Genomic DNA, 15,395 nt, shown 5'->3' with positions numbered 1-15,395 from the left:
GTGCATTTTCTCTAAGCTGTTGGTTATAGCCGTCCCATTAGTATTATTGTTAATAATATTATTATTATTATGTTCAAATGCATTCCCCCCCCCAAAAAAAAGTTAAACAACAAATCAGAAATCATTCAAATAGACTGAGCATTACATACAGTTAGGTCCATAAATATTTGGACATTGACACAATTTTCATCATTTTGGCTCTGTATACCACCACAATGGATTTGAAATGAAACAATCAAGATGTGCTTTAAGTGCAGACTTTCAGCTTTAATTTCAGGGTATTTACATCCAAATCAGGTGAACGGTGTAGGAATTACAACACATTTTATATGTGGCCCCCCCCTTTTTAAGGGACCAAAAATAATTGGACAAACTAACATAATCATAAATCTAATTGTCACTTTTAATACTTGGTTGCAAATCCTTTGCAGTCAATGACAGCCTGAAGTCTGGAACCCATAGACATCACCAGACGCTGGGTTTCGTCCCTGGTGATGCTCTGCCAGGCCTCTACTGCAACTGTCTTCAGTTCCTGCTTGTTCTTGGGGCATTTTCCCTTCAGTTTTGTTTTTGGCAAGTGAAATGCATGCTCAATTGGATTTAGGTCAGGTGATTGACTTGGCCATTGCAGAACATTCCACTTCTTTGCCTTAAAAAACTCTTTGGTTGCTTTCGCAGTATGTTTCGGGTCATTGTCCATCTGCACTGTGAAGCGCCGTCCTATGAGTTCTGAAGCATTTGGCTGAATCTGAGCAGATAATATTGCCAGAAACACTTTAGAATTCATCCTACTGCTTTTGTCAGCAGTCACATCATCGATAAATACAAGGGAACCAGTTCCATTGGCAGCCATACATGCCCACGCCATAACACTACCTCCACCATGCTTCACTGATGAGGTGGTATGCTTTGGATCATGAGCAGTTCCTTCCCTTCTCCATACTCTTCTCTTCCCATAATTCTGGTACAAGTTGATCTTGGTCTCATCTGTCCATAGGATGTTGTTCCAGAACTGTACAGGCTCTTTTAGATGTTTTTTGGCAAACTCTAATCTGGTCTTCCTGTTTTTGAGACTCACCAATGGTTTACATCTTGTGGTGAACCCTCTGTATTTACTCGGTGAAGTATTCTCTTAATTTTTGACTTTGACACAGATACGCCTACCTCCTGGAGAGTGTTCTTGATCTGGCCAACTGTTGTGAAGGGGTTTTTCTTCACCAGGGAAAGAATTCTTCTGTCATCCACCACAGTTGTTTTCCGTGGTGTTCCGGGTCTTTTGGTGTTGCTGAGCTCACCAGTGCGTTCTTTCTTTTTAAGAATGTACCAAACAGTTGATTGAGCCACACCTAATGTTTTTGCTATCTCTCTGATAGGTTTGTTTTGATTTTTCAGCCTAACGATGGCTTGCTTCACTGATGGTGACAGCTCTTTGGACTTCATATTGAGAGTTGACAGCAACAGATTCCAAACACAAATACCATACTTGAAATGAACTCTAGACCTTTTATCTGCTCCTTGTCAATGAAATAACGAACTCCCATGAGGGAATAACATACACCTGGCCATGGACCAGCTGAGCAGCCAATTGTCCAATTACTTTTGGTCCCTTAAAAAGGGGGGGGGGCACATATAAAATGTATTGTAATTCCTACACCGTTCACCTGATTTGGATGTAAATACCCTGAAATTAAAGCTGAAAGTCTGCACTTAAAGCACATCTTGATTGTTTCATTTCAAATCCATTGTGGTGGTATACAGAGCCAAAATGATGAAAATTGTGTCAATGTCCAAATATTTATGGACCTAACTGTATGACTGTATGTATGTATTGAGTATGTTGTCCTGCTGTGGGTCAGGTGTGGATGTGGAGGCAGCTAAGCGGGTGGAGGAGGAGCAGATCATGACGGACGCCCGGGCCTGGCTGACGGAGGGGCTGCCCTCGGACCTCCGCCACCCTCGGACCGGGGCCACACCCCTGCACGTAGCGGCAGCCAAGGGCTACCTGGAGGCCATCAAGTGAGCAACTGTTTTTTTCTTCTTCTTCTTCTTCCCTTGTACGATACATTTCACGTAGTCGTCGTACACCAAAGGGAGCCTCAGGGGCGAACTGTGACGAGCCGTCCGGGTTTGCCGATACCGATACATCTGGACACGTTCGGATCGTCCCAGCCTCGCGTCAGGCCTAACTTGGGGGCTCCTCACGTGGGTGTGTTTTCAGGCTGCTGTGCCAGTGTGGGCTGGAAGTGTCGGCCATGGACTGCGACGGCTGGACGCCCCTCCACGCCTCGGCTCACTGGGGCCAGGGAGAGGCCTGCCAGATCCTGGCCGAACACCTGTGCGACATGGAGGCCCGCAGCAACGGGGTGAGACACGGCACACACCCAGCAGACACGCCACTCCTTTTCAAATCGCGTGATGTGTGTGTTGCTACACACACGCGTTGTAGTAGGACACCCTGTGTGTTGTGGGGGGAATGACAATGCAGCAACTGTGGAGATACGCTTTGAACTGTTCTGGGTGGTGGTGGTGGTGGTGGTGGTGGTGGTGGTGGTGGTGGGGGTGGTGGGGGTGGTGGGGGTGGGGGGGGTGGGGGTGGTGGTGGTGGGGGTGGGGGGGGTGGTGGTGGGGGTGGGGGTGGGGGTGGTGGTGGTGTGGGCTCCTGTGCGTTATGAACCCTCTGCTCTTACTGTCACTCAGCAATGCGAGGTATGCGTGCTGTTCTCTTGACAACGCGCTCCGTGCCTTGTGTCTGAACTTCGAGCGCAGGTCACACACACACACTGCCACACACTGCCACACACACCCACCCACACACTGCCACACACACTGCCACACACACCCACACACTGCCCTGCCATGTTTACAGACGAGCCGAGCGGGGCTTTCATTGTGTCACGTTTCCTATTTCTTCTTAACTCGAGTTTGTTTCGCAAAAATAACTCTTCCAGGGTCAGACGCCGTTTGATGTCGCTGACGAGAGCGTGGCCGCCCTGCTGAAGGAGCTGTCGCTGAAGCAAGCCAACGTGAGATTCCCGTCCTACTATTTTGTCTGTGCAAAAAGATGATTTGTGTCCATGCCATATGCAAATCAGCCTCCTAACCTAAACATGCAAATTACTCATCCATTCAAATTTGGCGGCGTATATCATGTTAGCCATGGACGTCGCCTGTCTCTTTTTTTTTTTTTTTTTGGAGAACGGTACGATATCAAACATTGTGGCTTTTTGTGTCCCCTCTCCCCCACAGTGGCGTAACGAACAGTCCTTCGTGGACAGACTGAACCAGCCGGGATCCGCTGCTGCCAACGCCCAGAACAAACGGCGGAGGTGTGTTGAAGGCCCAGCCTATCTGTCTCTCACACCGGGGTCTCCTTACCACACACAGGGCCACCTGGTTCAAATGAATGGTGGTTAGGAAGCTCTGTGGAAGCCTGATAACGACCATTCATTTGAATCAGGTGTGTTGGAGCAGGGAAACATCTAGATTCATACAGGGCAGTGGTCCCTGAGGACCAGGGTCGGGAAAGACTGCTCTAGGGGGAAATTCCGACTCCAATCAATGGGTATCTATTCATGTCCTTACCTGGACAGTCTAGAGAAGGATATAGCATGCATACTAACAGCAGTGTGGTGAAGTGTTAGCGAGGCTAACAAGCCTAACCCATGGTGTGGTGAAGCGTTAGCGAGGCTAATAAGGCTAACCCCATGGTGTGGTGAAGCGTTAGCGAGGCTAACAAGGCTAACCCCATAGCGTGGTGAAGTGTTAGCGAGGCTAACAAGGCTAACCCCATGGTGTGGTGAAGCGTTAGCGAGGCTAACAAGGCTAACCCCATGGTGTGGTGAAGCGTTAGCGAGGCTAACAAGGCTAACCCCATGGTGTGGTGAAGCGTTAGCGAGGCTAACAAGGCTAACCCCATAGCGTGGCCTGTGTGTCCAGGACCTCCGTGTGCAGGATGAGCAGCAGGGACAAGATGAACGTCCAGGACCAGTCGAAGGAGAGGGGCGTGTCGGGAGGGTTGGAGCTGAACGAGGAGAGAGAGAGCGGCTCAGGTAAACAAACTGTGTGTTACTCAGTGGTTGGAGCTTTTAGATCAAGGAGATGCCCTCCCCCCACCACCACATATGCGTTGCTATGGATAAAAGTATCTGCTAAATGCATACATTACAACACTGCTAAGGCTAAATGCTAATGTCGGCCATAAGTTAAATTGATTCAAATTTGCACACAGTGGTCTGTTTTCCTGAGCACCCAGCTTTTTTACTGGGTTTAGACTTCACACTGTAGATTGCACAACCAGAGGGACCTCAGTTTGGTGTTGACCTTTGACCCCTGTTGACGTATGACCTTTTTGTGTGACAGAGAGTTCCGCTGTGTCCAGTCCTGATAGTGAGAGTGTCCCCACCCCCGCACACAGCCCTGTTGAGAAGGTAATACGCAGGCGGCCATATTTGTAGTTCTCTTGTACTGTGTAACCGTATTGATCTGTTGCCTATACAGAATGCTCTTTGTAGTAGCTAAACCTACAAACGTGAATGAGGTATCTAAAGAACGTATCCGCTTTTTTTTGGTGTGTCATTTGTAATCCGTTTGATTCGTCAGTCATAATCCCCAAAGCGTTGAATGACCGTCTCCGTGACATTTTGGGTTGTTGTTTTTCCCCCCCGCTGCCCCCCCCCCCCCCCCCCCCCCCCAGACTCCGGAGGAGCGGGATGTGGAGGAGAAGGAGCAGGACCTGGCCAGCCGCACCGCCCGGGTCCCGCCCACTCCCCAGAGGAGGGACAGCCCGGCAGAGAGCCCCAACAACCCCAACGCTGACAGGCGCAAGTAAGACCCCCCCACAAACCACTTCACAAACACCCTAGGTGGACCTCAGAGACTGGAGATTCTGAAGTTCTGGATGTTGTCAAATGACAGTGTTCATGGATGCAGTGAGTGCAGGGATACTTAAGCTGGCAAAACTGAGTTGTGTGTGCAGATGAGAAGAACGCGGAGGGTTCCATTGGAGCGGAATGAACGCTCCACCGGGTTCTGGTGATGAGTTCTAATGCGTCTGCACCGTGGATGTGTGTTCCCTCAGGTTCCAGGCCCCAGTCAGAGATGAAGAGTCTGAGTTCCAGAGGAAAGCCCGCTCACGTCTCATGCGACAGTCTCGACGCTCCACCCAGGTGAACGGCGCTCACCCGACAGCCCTTGAAGAATCAAATGCGCACCACATCTTTGGGTCTTGTCCCGGGTCACTTATCCTCTTACAAAAAGAGCGCGCTTGTTTTTCATGACAGGGCGTGACCCTCACTGACCTGAAGGAGGCAGAGAAGACGGTGGTTAAACCTGCGGAGCCGCCGCGCTCCGTCCAGCCCGTCAGCCCCATCGTCACCATCACGCCTGCAGAGAGAGGTGGGAGCCAACCCCCCCCCCCCCCCCCCAGGGGACTGGACTGCGTGCCGCACATATCTGATTTATACGTATCTGAAGCAACTGTAGCCCTCCCTTAAAGAATACACATGCACAAGAATGAGTTTCCAACTGTTTATACAATTACCAAAAAGAAAATCATGTTTTGTCTATTGTGAGTAGTCTATATTGTGAGTAGTCTATATCAGTGGTTTCCAACCCTGGTCCTCAGGGCACCCTGTCCTGCATGTTTTAGATGTTGCTTGTGACCATTCATTAGAATCAGGTGTGTTGGAGCAGGGAAACATCCAAAACAGGCAGGACGGGACCAGGGTTGGGAACCACTGGTCTATATTGTGAGTAGTCTCTATTAAAAGGTCTGTGGTCAGGCATTTATAGTGAACAGTGGGCTGTGTGTCTGTTCCAGACACTGACCCAGTGAGGCTGGAGGAGCCCGAGGGAGAGTCTCGTCTGGGAGTGAGGGAGAAACGGCGGGGGAGGAAGGAGAGACGCTCCACTGGGATCGTCCAGCTGCCTGGAGAGGTGAGATCGACCCCATGGTCTCATGTGGCCTCCGTCCCAGCAGTGTCTTACAGACCTTACACACACCGTCGCTGGGAGAAACGACTGCAAATCTGGATCATTTTGTTAATCTTGTGAATTGAGCAAAAAAAAAACTGCAAACGCTGGTTTTGTGTTACCGTGCCAACGATTTAACGTAACAATTGTTTGCTCAGAATGAAGACGAGAACGAGTTCTGTCTGGGTGATTCTCACGCCAAGGACCCTCCGAGGTAGGTGTCCCCTCCTGGCAACGCATTTCGTGACCATGACGTGTTTCCGGCGGGTGGCGGGTGGGGTGGGGGGAACCAAACCCCAACAATAACCCACGTCTGTTCCCTGCCTTTTCAGTGAGTCTCAATCTGGGCATTCGTCACCTGACTACAAGACGGTGAGTGGCGGTTTCTATTCGCAGACACGTCCTGTTGATACGGCCACACGGAAACGGTCTAAAACGGTGTGTTGGGGGGGCGGGCAGCGAGGGGGGGGGGGGGGAGGATGCCAAGCTAAAAGCGTCTCTTGTGCTGCTTCCCTGGCAGCTGTACTCGGAGGTGGTGGAGAAGAACAGCCTGCTGAAGGAGCGTCTGCAGGAGACGGAGCTGCTGCTCAGCCAGAGCAAGGTGGAGCTGGAGAAACTCCGACAGGTCAGCCTCCACACGCATCCCCACAATGCACCACACTTGCTGATTTCTGCACAGCGGGAGCCGACCAGCAATCCCCTTTAAAAAATATATAGAATAAGTGTTTAGTACTCGGAATTTGGAGAAGCGGCTACTCGGTAGCCTTGCGGTGTGGCTCATGCGTCACCGTGCTCCGTTTGAATGTTTGTCTCCACCGCAGAGTCAAGAAGAGAGCAGTGCTGACAGACCGGCTCTGCTAGAACTGGAAAGATTTGTAAGTCTCCAACCGCCAGCGATTTGTCAACTCATCTTTGTGTTCGGTACACCGTTTAGTAGTGCTATTGAAATTGTTGTCAGAAGAGCACGCTTGGAAAGCTTGTGTGAAACAATGGTTTTCATTGTTAGTTTTTTTTCCTTGTTCCTGCAGGAGAAAAGAGCACTCCAGAGAAGAGCGTTGGAACTGGAGGATGAATTAAAGGTACAAAGGCACATTGCAAATGAGACCATTTATTAAGTTAAAGTTTCAGGTTTATTGCCATTTGTATCAAAGTTACACAGGTACGTTGGTATTATTGGGTCCTGATCTTACTTGACAATCCCCAGCGGCCTATCTGAAGCTATCATAAATCATCTAAAGTCCTAACGTAATATGAGCTATTCTTATCAACAATATGTATCTAACATAAATAAGAATTTGAAAAATTTAATAATACTAAATAATTCACTGAAACAACTGAGACTAAAATCTAAGACTAAACAATATGTATGTAAGTAGAGTAAAGTGACTTGTGCTGGCAGTTGGGTGAGATGGAGTTTGATGGGAGTGTAGCGGGTGCAGCTGGAGCAGAGGGTGGGGTAGGGGGGTGATAGTTCAGGGGGTGGAGGATGGTCGGGTGGGGGTACAGGGAGGGTATAGGGTGGCAGATGAACTCGTCAAGGATACGCCCCGCCTGGGGACAGAAGCTGTCATGGAACCTGTTGGTTCATGTCATGTTGCTACCTGGAGTCTCTCTTTATCCCATAAGACACTTGGGAGACTTTGGTGTATCCAAAGTCACATGGCACACGCCATGCAGACGGCACAGTGACAGGATATAGAACGGGAACCTGATCCCTCTGTTCAGGACTGTCGAGGCGTTGTCAGGAAGTTCATGAAGGCTGTCCTGCCCCCTTACCTGATGATGTTTCTGCCCCCCCGGCAGGTTTTGGTGGACCTCCGAGCAGACAACCAGAGGCTGAAGGATGAGAATTCTGCCCTGATCCGAGTCATCAGCAAACTCTCCAAATGAGCGGCTCGCCTTTTGCGAAAGACCCGCGAACCAAGCAAAGTGTTAAAAGTAACAAATTCCTTCTTTAGCCCATCTCAAAAGGCACAAACCAGGGAACACAAGCCCCTTCCACTGCTCTGATTTTGAAAGACCAACAGCACATTAGTCAATTGACTAATCAGGAACTGGAAAGACGAGATGTTCAGGGTTATTTCTGTGGTTTGGCCTCAAGTTAGTCGATCCACTGTGTACCAAGCTGAACAGCACCTCCTATGGATTTACAGGGTACTGTAGGCCGTTCCTGTTAATCTATGTTTGATCCTCACCGCTCTTATTTTACTGGAATATTTTTTATGTGCTTCGCTTCTGCTTTAAAGCCATGCAAAAAACAAACAAGAACATGATTATAATTGTGAGTATATACCACTAGACACCTATGTTGGACAGGGCTAATAATGTCAAAGTCAGACATTTGGTCCTATGAACAAATCGAGGGGACCTTATTAGAATTAGACCCAAAACAACAAAAATGGTCTTGTAAATGTGCCAAAAAACAAACAAATATGGGCTCCCCCCTCATGTCTAGCTAGTATTGCATGTTCTTTGGGGAAAAGGTGAAGTGATTGGTGTGTGTCTCTCTCAGGATGAGTTTGGGTCAATACTCAACTTGAGCTGACTACTGTAAAGTTGGACCAAACTGTATTTTACTGCATGTTTATTTCCCTCTCCTGTGAATGTATATTTATGTGTATATTTAAGTACATGGGCTCCTCTCCTGATGCTGCGGTGGTCTCTTGTACAAGGACCAAGATGGTGGGTGCTCATAGTGTGACTGAGACCTGTTGGTTCCTAGATGCAGGCAAGATGGGTCAAGTCTTTTTGAATGTTTACTGCAATTTTTTTTAAAGTAAAATGCATGCCAAATTGTATTTTGACAATGTGCCTTTCTATATATATTTGTAATTAATATTTCTATTTTGCTTTGGCAAAAGTACACAAAGTCAAAAATAAAATACAGTATGGTAACTAAAGGTTATTACCTCCGGTAATGCTTCTTTTCTCGATCTTGATGCTCAGTCTTCCTAAATTTTGACAGTTGGGTTGGGTTTAATAGTTTGACCCAGTGCAGCTGAACCAGAGAATCCTTAAACACTCTCTGGCTGAACTGTGCCGCTGTGGGCTTCCTCCTCTGAGACCCTGGGTTTGAAACAAGAAACAGGCTTGTGACAAACCATCTGGTCGAATTATCGCTGGTAGAAATAAAAACCATACTCAAAATGAGGTTGTAACACAACTTTCATGACATGTTTGTCATGACAGTGTATGCACTAACCTGAAAGTTGATTACAGCCTCATTGCTTCTACTACTACAAAATACTGTGGCAAAGTTGAACGGTGGATGGACCATCAGAATGCTCCAGGACAGTTAAGTTTCGATTCAGCTTGATGTCACCATTTCCCTGGTATGACGTGAGTCGAAGGGCTGTATATAAATAACAGCTGACAAACCTGAGTTTTGTTGCCTGTTTCGTCTGGTGAGTATGATTTCCTTTCATGTTTCTGTAATCCAGAATTTTTCGGATTTGTATTTCTACATTGAAACATTGTATTTTACCTTTTGATGTTGGTTGAACTAGAATTATTGAGACATTGAGAATTGGAAGCAGGGGCGCTTTTTCGTTTTTTCCAGAAATTAGACAATATTTATCCAGGGACTACAGTTAGACAGTGGCAGCGCCATAGATATAGCACTTAAGAGAATAGTTACGAAAATTGAGAGAATGTAAATCGGGCGCATTAAAAAGGTGTGGTAGCATCGTGTGCTCACATCGTACTTCTCATCATCTGATAGAGCGCACTTGGCCTGTTCAGCACTATCGCTGTCAATCAGCTGGCGTTGTCTGTGGTGTTGAAACATTTTTACTTGACTGGCAAACTGTTTTCTGTGTTCGTATATACAAATTTGTCCAAAAATGTGGCTTATCTTTGTGTTTTGTTTACATATTGGCTGACTTGGCTCAACAAGTGACACGTTATAACGTGCATTCATCAGATATTTACCCGTTTTTTTTACGGTTTTAATTTTAAAATGACTTGGTAGCAATTGGCAATTGGTATTCATTTGGGAACAATGGGGCAGATAATACCATATTTTAAAGTACCGTAATACACTTTTAAAGACATTTCATTTTCAGCAAAAGACTGTTGCCTTTCAGTGGTGTGTAGGATTATTTTACATGGACCTAAGCATTTGTCTCTTTAACCGTGAGAGCAAAATGAAGCCAGAGCTAATGACTGCTCTACCTGTTGCAGGTTCTTACGTCACATCAAAATACCTGAGAAGTACTGTTCTCTCTTCTGCAAGTTCCCACAAGTCTAGAAGCTACAGTTGAAAATCTACTTGAATTGGCATTATGGTATACAACAGAATGCAACTATGCTTCTAGAGCAAAAACCATTGATGTTTATTGATATTCAATTCAAATGGTGGATGTATTGTTATAAGGATTATAAATTGTGGTGTATAACCATCCTCTCTTTTGCTTTTTGTGTCAACGTGCTGCATCTTTGCTTCTCTGAGTATCTGTACTCTGCACTGTCTGCACTCTCTGGTGTACTCTATGCTCTCTCTCTGTCTCTATTCTCTCTCTGTGATGGCCGGAAGGGCGCAGATAAATGGCTGTATGTAGCCAGTACACTACACATGTACAAAAAACATACAATGGCTGAAATATGCCACCAAACGGCTTGATGCCACCAGACAAACGGCTTGATGCCACCAAACAAACGGCTTGATGCCACCAAACAAATGGCTGCCAGACGTCATTGAAGCCACAACCGGACAGCATTGAAGCCACAACCAGATGGCATTGAAGCTACCAAGTTTGATTCCGGTCATGTATTCCTTTCTTGTTTTCATTTGAATACAGTCATTTCAATTAACGTTTAGTTTGCAGAATAAGATTTCATGTCACCTGTCATTTCTCTAATCATAATTTTGGATCTCCCTAGGCTTGTCAAGCGACACACAACCTGCTCAAAGTGGATTTGGTACAGATACATTTTGCCCATATTCCCATGAATATGTATTCTCATGAATAACCGGTGTATTTCATATGCGTATGAGATAGTCACGCATGTTAGTTGTAACGTTCATGACTAAAACAAAACCTAAATCCATGACTGTCTAGCATATCAACTGGGTTCAAACTAATTTTCTATTAACTCTAATTTTCTACTAGGACCTTATTCAGCAATGCGTAAAACTCCAGGGTCTCGTTTTGTCTGGAGAGGAGGACATGGACTGGGTATGTGTCCTGACTTCAAGGGTTAGACAATGGAAACGATATACTGTCAATATGGTATCGTGTAAAATGCGGTTTCTCTGTTCATTTAGGCTGATATGTCTGGAGGAATAACCTGCTGTCATGAAGATGAAGAATGTGAGGAGATGGACTGGGTATGAAACCAATGTTAACTGACATGTTACAATCCCTTCCTTTCTTTAATTACGATAGATGGTCGCACTGTTATGATGCACACATTTGGGAGCAATATTTTGTGGATGTCTTATTCTGTAATCTGGGTGTTTTTTTGTTGTTGTTTTTTAGAAGTTAAGTAATCCAAGTTTCTGGATCTGGAGGCAAAAAGAATTTGATGATGACGACTAAGCACATCTTGTCACAATGACATTGATCATCTGAGTCAAGATACAGGTTGACGAAGGCCGTGATGGACAGTTCAAACCTGTGCTTTCCTCTGTCACCAACCATCTCTGGAGGAGGGGATCCCTCACCGAATTGCTCCTCCCAAGGTTTCTTCCAATTTTTCTCAATTAGTTTTTCTGGGAGTTTTTCCTTGTCTTCCTTGAGGGTTTAGGTTGGTTGAGGGGCAGTTATATGGGCGTTTGTGAAGCCCTGTGACATTGCTTGTAAAAAGTTTATTTTTATACGCTGTAAATACAAGTCTGAACTTGGCCTCGCCACAAAACCTTTTCTGACACATTTGGCTGGACGATTGTTTGAAATCTACGTTCTACGGTCCATTAACTTTTAACAGACCATGGATGGACTGCAGTAGATTTAACCCAAAAGTAAGATTCCTCTCAAGGATTTTTTCCTGGAGTTCTCTTTCCTGTTTCTGTGGGTTTTTAGGTTACCTGTGAGGACAATGATATAGTCTAATTACCATTTTACAAGCAATCAGATTAACCAGTCAAATATACTTAATAGTTGCATGTTATTGTGCATATAAGCCAGGGTCGGCTCCAAGGGGGCGCATTGACGGACAATGCCCGCCCAAATTGAATGCTGTGCCCCCTCAAAAAAATAACTTTGTTAAAGTATAAATAGGTGTGTCATAATTCTGTCTGAGTTGATATGATGATGCTTTAAAAATAATAAATATAATGAATTGTTCATATTCAATCCATCGTAGAGGATTATTCTGCCTCTTTTGTTGAAATGTCTGTCCCTATCTAAATCCCATAAGTCCCAACAATGTAACTTCAGGCACCAAAGTAATTCTTTCACCAAACACTGTGAAATTCTGTATTACTCTTAAAAGTGCTCCAAACTGAATCGCATAAAACAAAAACTGACAAAAACAACTTTCAAAGACAAGTTGTTGTGTGGTTATTTCCCTCAGTTTATTTAGTTGTGGATTGTGTTTGACATGCTGTATTGGACAGTTAATTTAAGTGTGACAGGAAAAGAACGGAGAGGGAGGAAGACATACAGAAAAGGGTGACAGCTGGTTTTGAACCCAGACTGCAGTCCTGCCCCATCTTTCAGGGCATGCACACTAACCCAGAGAGGTAACGGGGGAGCCCTGCTTTCGTCTGGTTTTCTGACACCACAACTCTGCAGGTTTATACAACTAGATAGTTCAATGTCAAATTTAAATGTTGAGTGGAGATTGTTATGATCCCTGATAGCTCAGTGGATGTGGGCTATTTTTGAAATTTGTGAATTGATGTGAATCGCTAGAATATTTAACCACTACACCCCGATCTGCTCTACCTGTGAAACTAAGTTACTTAAACACAATAAATGGTAACAAACTGGCTACTTACACTTTAGATGACAACACGAACTTCATTCAGCAAAAACACTATGCTCACAGTTATTATGCATATATAACCTACAATAGTGGATAGGCCTACTGTGTTGTCTTGATGATCGACGTTATAGTATATATAGTGTATATACTAACAGACACATTTTCTAGATGAATGTATCCAATTTACCTGCTTGTTATATGTGACCATGGCTGACAACATTAACATTAGTGTAACAAAGGTTTTACCTGTAAATCGTAAATATTACTTTACGCCCTGGAGAAGTTGACCCCCCCGATTGTCATTGTATAATTTACACTGCCAGAGATACAAAACAGATCACACCAGACATTACTTTCATTTCAGGCCAAGTTAAGCAAAATCTTTATTGACCAAGAAGAGCAATCACAAATGATCAAATACACAACCCCACCAGCATGCCAGCATTTTCATAGAAACTGTACAATGTGAAGGAATGTATGGAACAGCATCAAGATCATTCACGACATGGGAAACACACTTTTACATCCATTTGCTCTGTCTGGTACAGTACAGTTTCACTCATCAGGTCAGCTCCGTTCACACCGTTTCAGAACCCCTCCCCGTTCGCACACGAACATGATCAATCACGCCTTTTTTCTGGTGAACGACCACTCCACATTGTGCAAACTTGACCTTAAGCTTTTTAGTTTTTTTGTATGCATCGCCATTAACTCGCCATTTCCTTTAGAAGTGTAGTTGGTTGAAGGCTGGCCACCGAGGTTTGAGTCTGAACCCCCCCCCCCCTCCCCACTGACAGAATCCTGGCCGACCTCGACTGTAGCTAAACACCTAAACACCGTCACCTGGCCGACCTCGACTGTAGCTAAACACCTAAACACCGTCACCTGGCCGACCTCGACTGTAGCTGAACACCTAAACACCGTCACCTGGCCGACCTCGACTGTAGCTAAACACCTAAACACCGTCACCTGGCCGACCTCGACTGTAGCTGAACACCTAAACACCGTCACCTGGCCGACCTCGACTGTAGCTAAACACCTAAACACCGTCACCTGGCCGACCTCGACTTAGCTGAACACCTAAACACCGTCACCTGGCCGACCTTGACTGTAGCTAAAACACCTAAACACCATCACCTGGCCGACCTCGACTGTAGCTGAACACCGTCAATGTCTCCATCAGCGGACGGCGTGTCATCCACCAGGCCTGTGCCTTCTCTGCTATTGGACACTACTATGACATGTGACCTCCTGTAGCAGGCTGGGGGTCACAACACAATCTGAATGAGTGGGGGAGCATGGGTATTCTGCCTCAGCAGACAGATGTATAGCATGTTAAGGCAACAAAAAATAAATGAAATAAGCGTTAAATTCTTTTTTTAAACACTTTAAAGTCTGCGATAAGGCCTCATGGCTAAGGAAAATATAAGTGCCATGGTTTAATCAATGCTGACTAGGGTTTGGTGAAGGAAACGAGAACCAGTGGTAAATATCATCAGCTGATTACAAATTATACCATTGGTGACGCCCTACAGAAAGTGACCAGTTGGTAACTAGGTAGGGAGGGTTATAACAGCAAGCAGCGTCTAAGTAACCTACAGAAGTTACAGACGGGTGTTTACGCTAGTTGAGGGCTAACGAGGTTGACAGCACTACTAGTAGTTAGCCCTTGGTTGAGACTACTTTACGGCCAGCCCTGCTTGATATACTCTGCACACAGCTAGGAGGCATGCAAGCTTAGTAACTACTCCAGTCAGAACAAGCCAGGTATTCGTTGTTTTTTTTTTTTTTTTTTTTAGTTCTGTATAAGGCAGCAGAGGGGGTGCGGGGTTCTCACCCCATGGTAAACTGTCGTTTTTGTTTCTCCCTGTTGTTCACTTTGGCCCCAGTCCTCCTGGAGGAGGAGGGTGAATACATTTAAGGGGGGAGAGAGATGGAGAGACTCCAATTTGATCAACTGTACTATCCACAAGGCAGGTCTCGGTAAAGGATTAACTTTAAAAACAACAGCAGCAGCAGCAGGCTAGCAGGACAACCAAGGAATGCTAAAAGAGAGAGGGGCTTCCATCAGGGATGGTGGGGAAGAAGGACATAATGACCATAAAAACAGATTCATGTCAACAGCAGTGTGAATTATAGCCACGATTACACGACTATTTAGTAGTAACACAATCATATATATATATATATATATATATCAAAAAAAGGCTAACAAAGTCGATTGTACAGTTGCTGTTCCACATGTACTTACTGGAAGGAAGACCATTTTTTTGAGGAGTGTAAAGGAGAGTGCGGGGGGGGGGGGGGGGAGACAGGATTAATCTCTTCGAGCAGCACAAACCATGACATAGGTGGGAAGATGGGACCTGCACAGCGGCTAGGGGGACAGGGTGCACCACGGCATGGCCGGCTGGTGACGGCTGAACCGAGGTGAACCTGGTGAGTGGAAGGTGGAGGGGGAGGAGGAGGGGGAGAGATGGAGGGCTGGACGGACA

At 45.8% G+C, this 15,395-nt stretch overlaps 1 protein-coding gene and 1 long non-coding RNA gene across 3 annotated transcripts in view; one reads left to right on the top strand and one right to left on the bottom strand.

The window, feature by feature from the left end:
* Positions 1–12,414, top strand: part of ppp1r12c (protein phosphatase 1, regulatory subunit 12C) — a 14,752-nt gene extending 2,338 nt beyond the window's left edge. The window contains exons 5-24 of one of the 2 annotated variants that reach the window (XM_062447827.1): positions 1,857–2,016; positions 2,219–2,363; positions 2,949–3,023; positions 3,247–3,326; positions 3,937–4,049; positions 4,360–4,427; positions 4,694–4,824; positions 5,078–5,165; positions 5,280–5,394; positions 5,819–5,934; positions 6,129–6,184; positions 6,303–6,342; positions 6,491–6,595; positions 6,792–6,845; positions 6,999–7,049; positions 7,774–9,374; positions 10,153–10,890; positions 11,082–11,147; positions 11,237–11,299; positions 11,454–12,414. In XM_062447827.1, coding sequence (XP_062303811.1) covers positions 1,857–2,016; positions 2,219–2,363; positions 2,949–3,023; positions 3,247–3,326; positions 3,937–4,049; positions 4,360–4,427; positions 4,694–4,824; positions 5,078–5,165; positions 5,280–5,394; positions 5,819–5,934; positions 6,129–6,184; positions 6,303–6,342; positions 6,491–6,595; positions 6,792–6,845; positions 6,999–7,049; positions 7,774–7,860 — 1,484 coding nt within the window. In that variant the 3' untranslated portion in view covers positions 7,861–9,374; positions 10,153–10,890; positions 11,082–11,147; positions 11,237–11,299; positions 11,454–12,414. Of the gene's footprint in view, positions 1–1,856; positions 2,017–2,218; positions 2,364–2,948; positions 3,024–3,246; positions 3,327–3,936; positions 4,050–4,359; positions 4,428–4,693; positions 4,825–5,077; positions 5,166–5,279; positions 5,395–5,818; positions 5,935–6,128; positions 6,185–6,302; positions 6,343–6,490; positions 6,596–6,791; positions 6,846–6,998; positions 7,050–7,773; positions 9,375–10,152; positions 10,891–11,081; positions 11,148–11,236; positions 11,300–11,450 lie in introns of both variants that reach the window. The other variant, XM_062447826.1, reaches the window with a different exon arrangement.
* An 839-nt stretch (positions 12,415–13,253) lies between these two features.
* Positions 13,254–15,141, bottom strand: LOC134008559 (uncharacterized). Its single transcript, XR_009928150.1, has 2 exons — positions 14,010–15,141; positions 13,254–13,967 (listed from the first exon to the last, which is right to left on the bottom strand). It is a non-coding gene; the product is annotated as an uncharacterized LOC134008559 (long non-coding RNA).
* Positions 15,142–15,395: the final 254 nt, after the last annotated feature.

Source organism: Osmerus eperlanus, chromosome 22, assembly GCF_963692335.1.
Source record: "Osmerus eperlanus chromosome 22, fOsmEpe2.1, whole genome shotgun sequence".
Lineage (NCBI taxonomy): Eukaryota > Metazoa > Chordata > Actinopteri > Osmeriformes > Osmeridae > Osmerus > Osmerus eperlanus.
The sequence above is the reverse complement of the archived record's forward strand: the minus strand, read 5'-3'. Positions and strand labels throughout refer to the sequence as shown.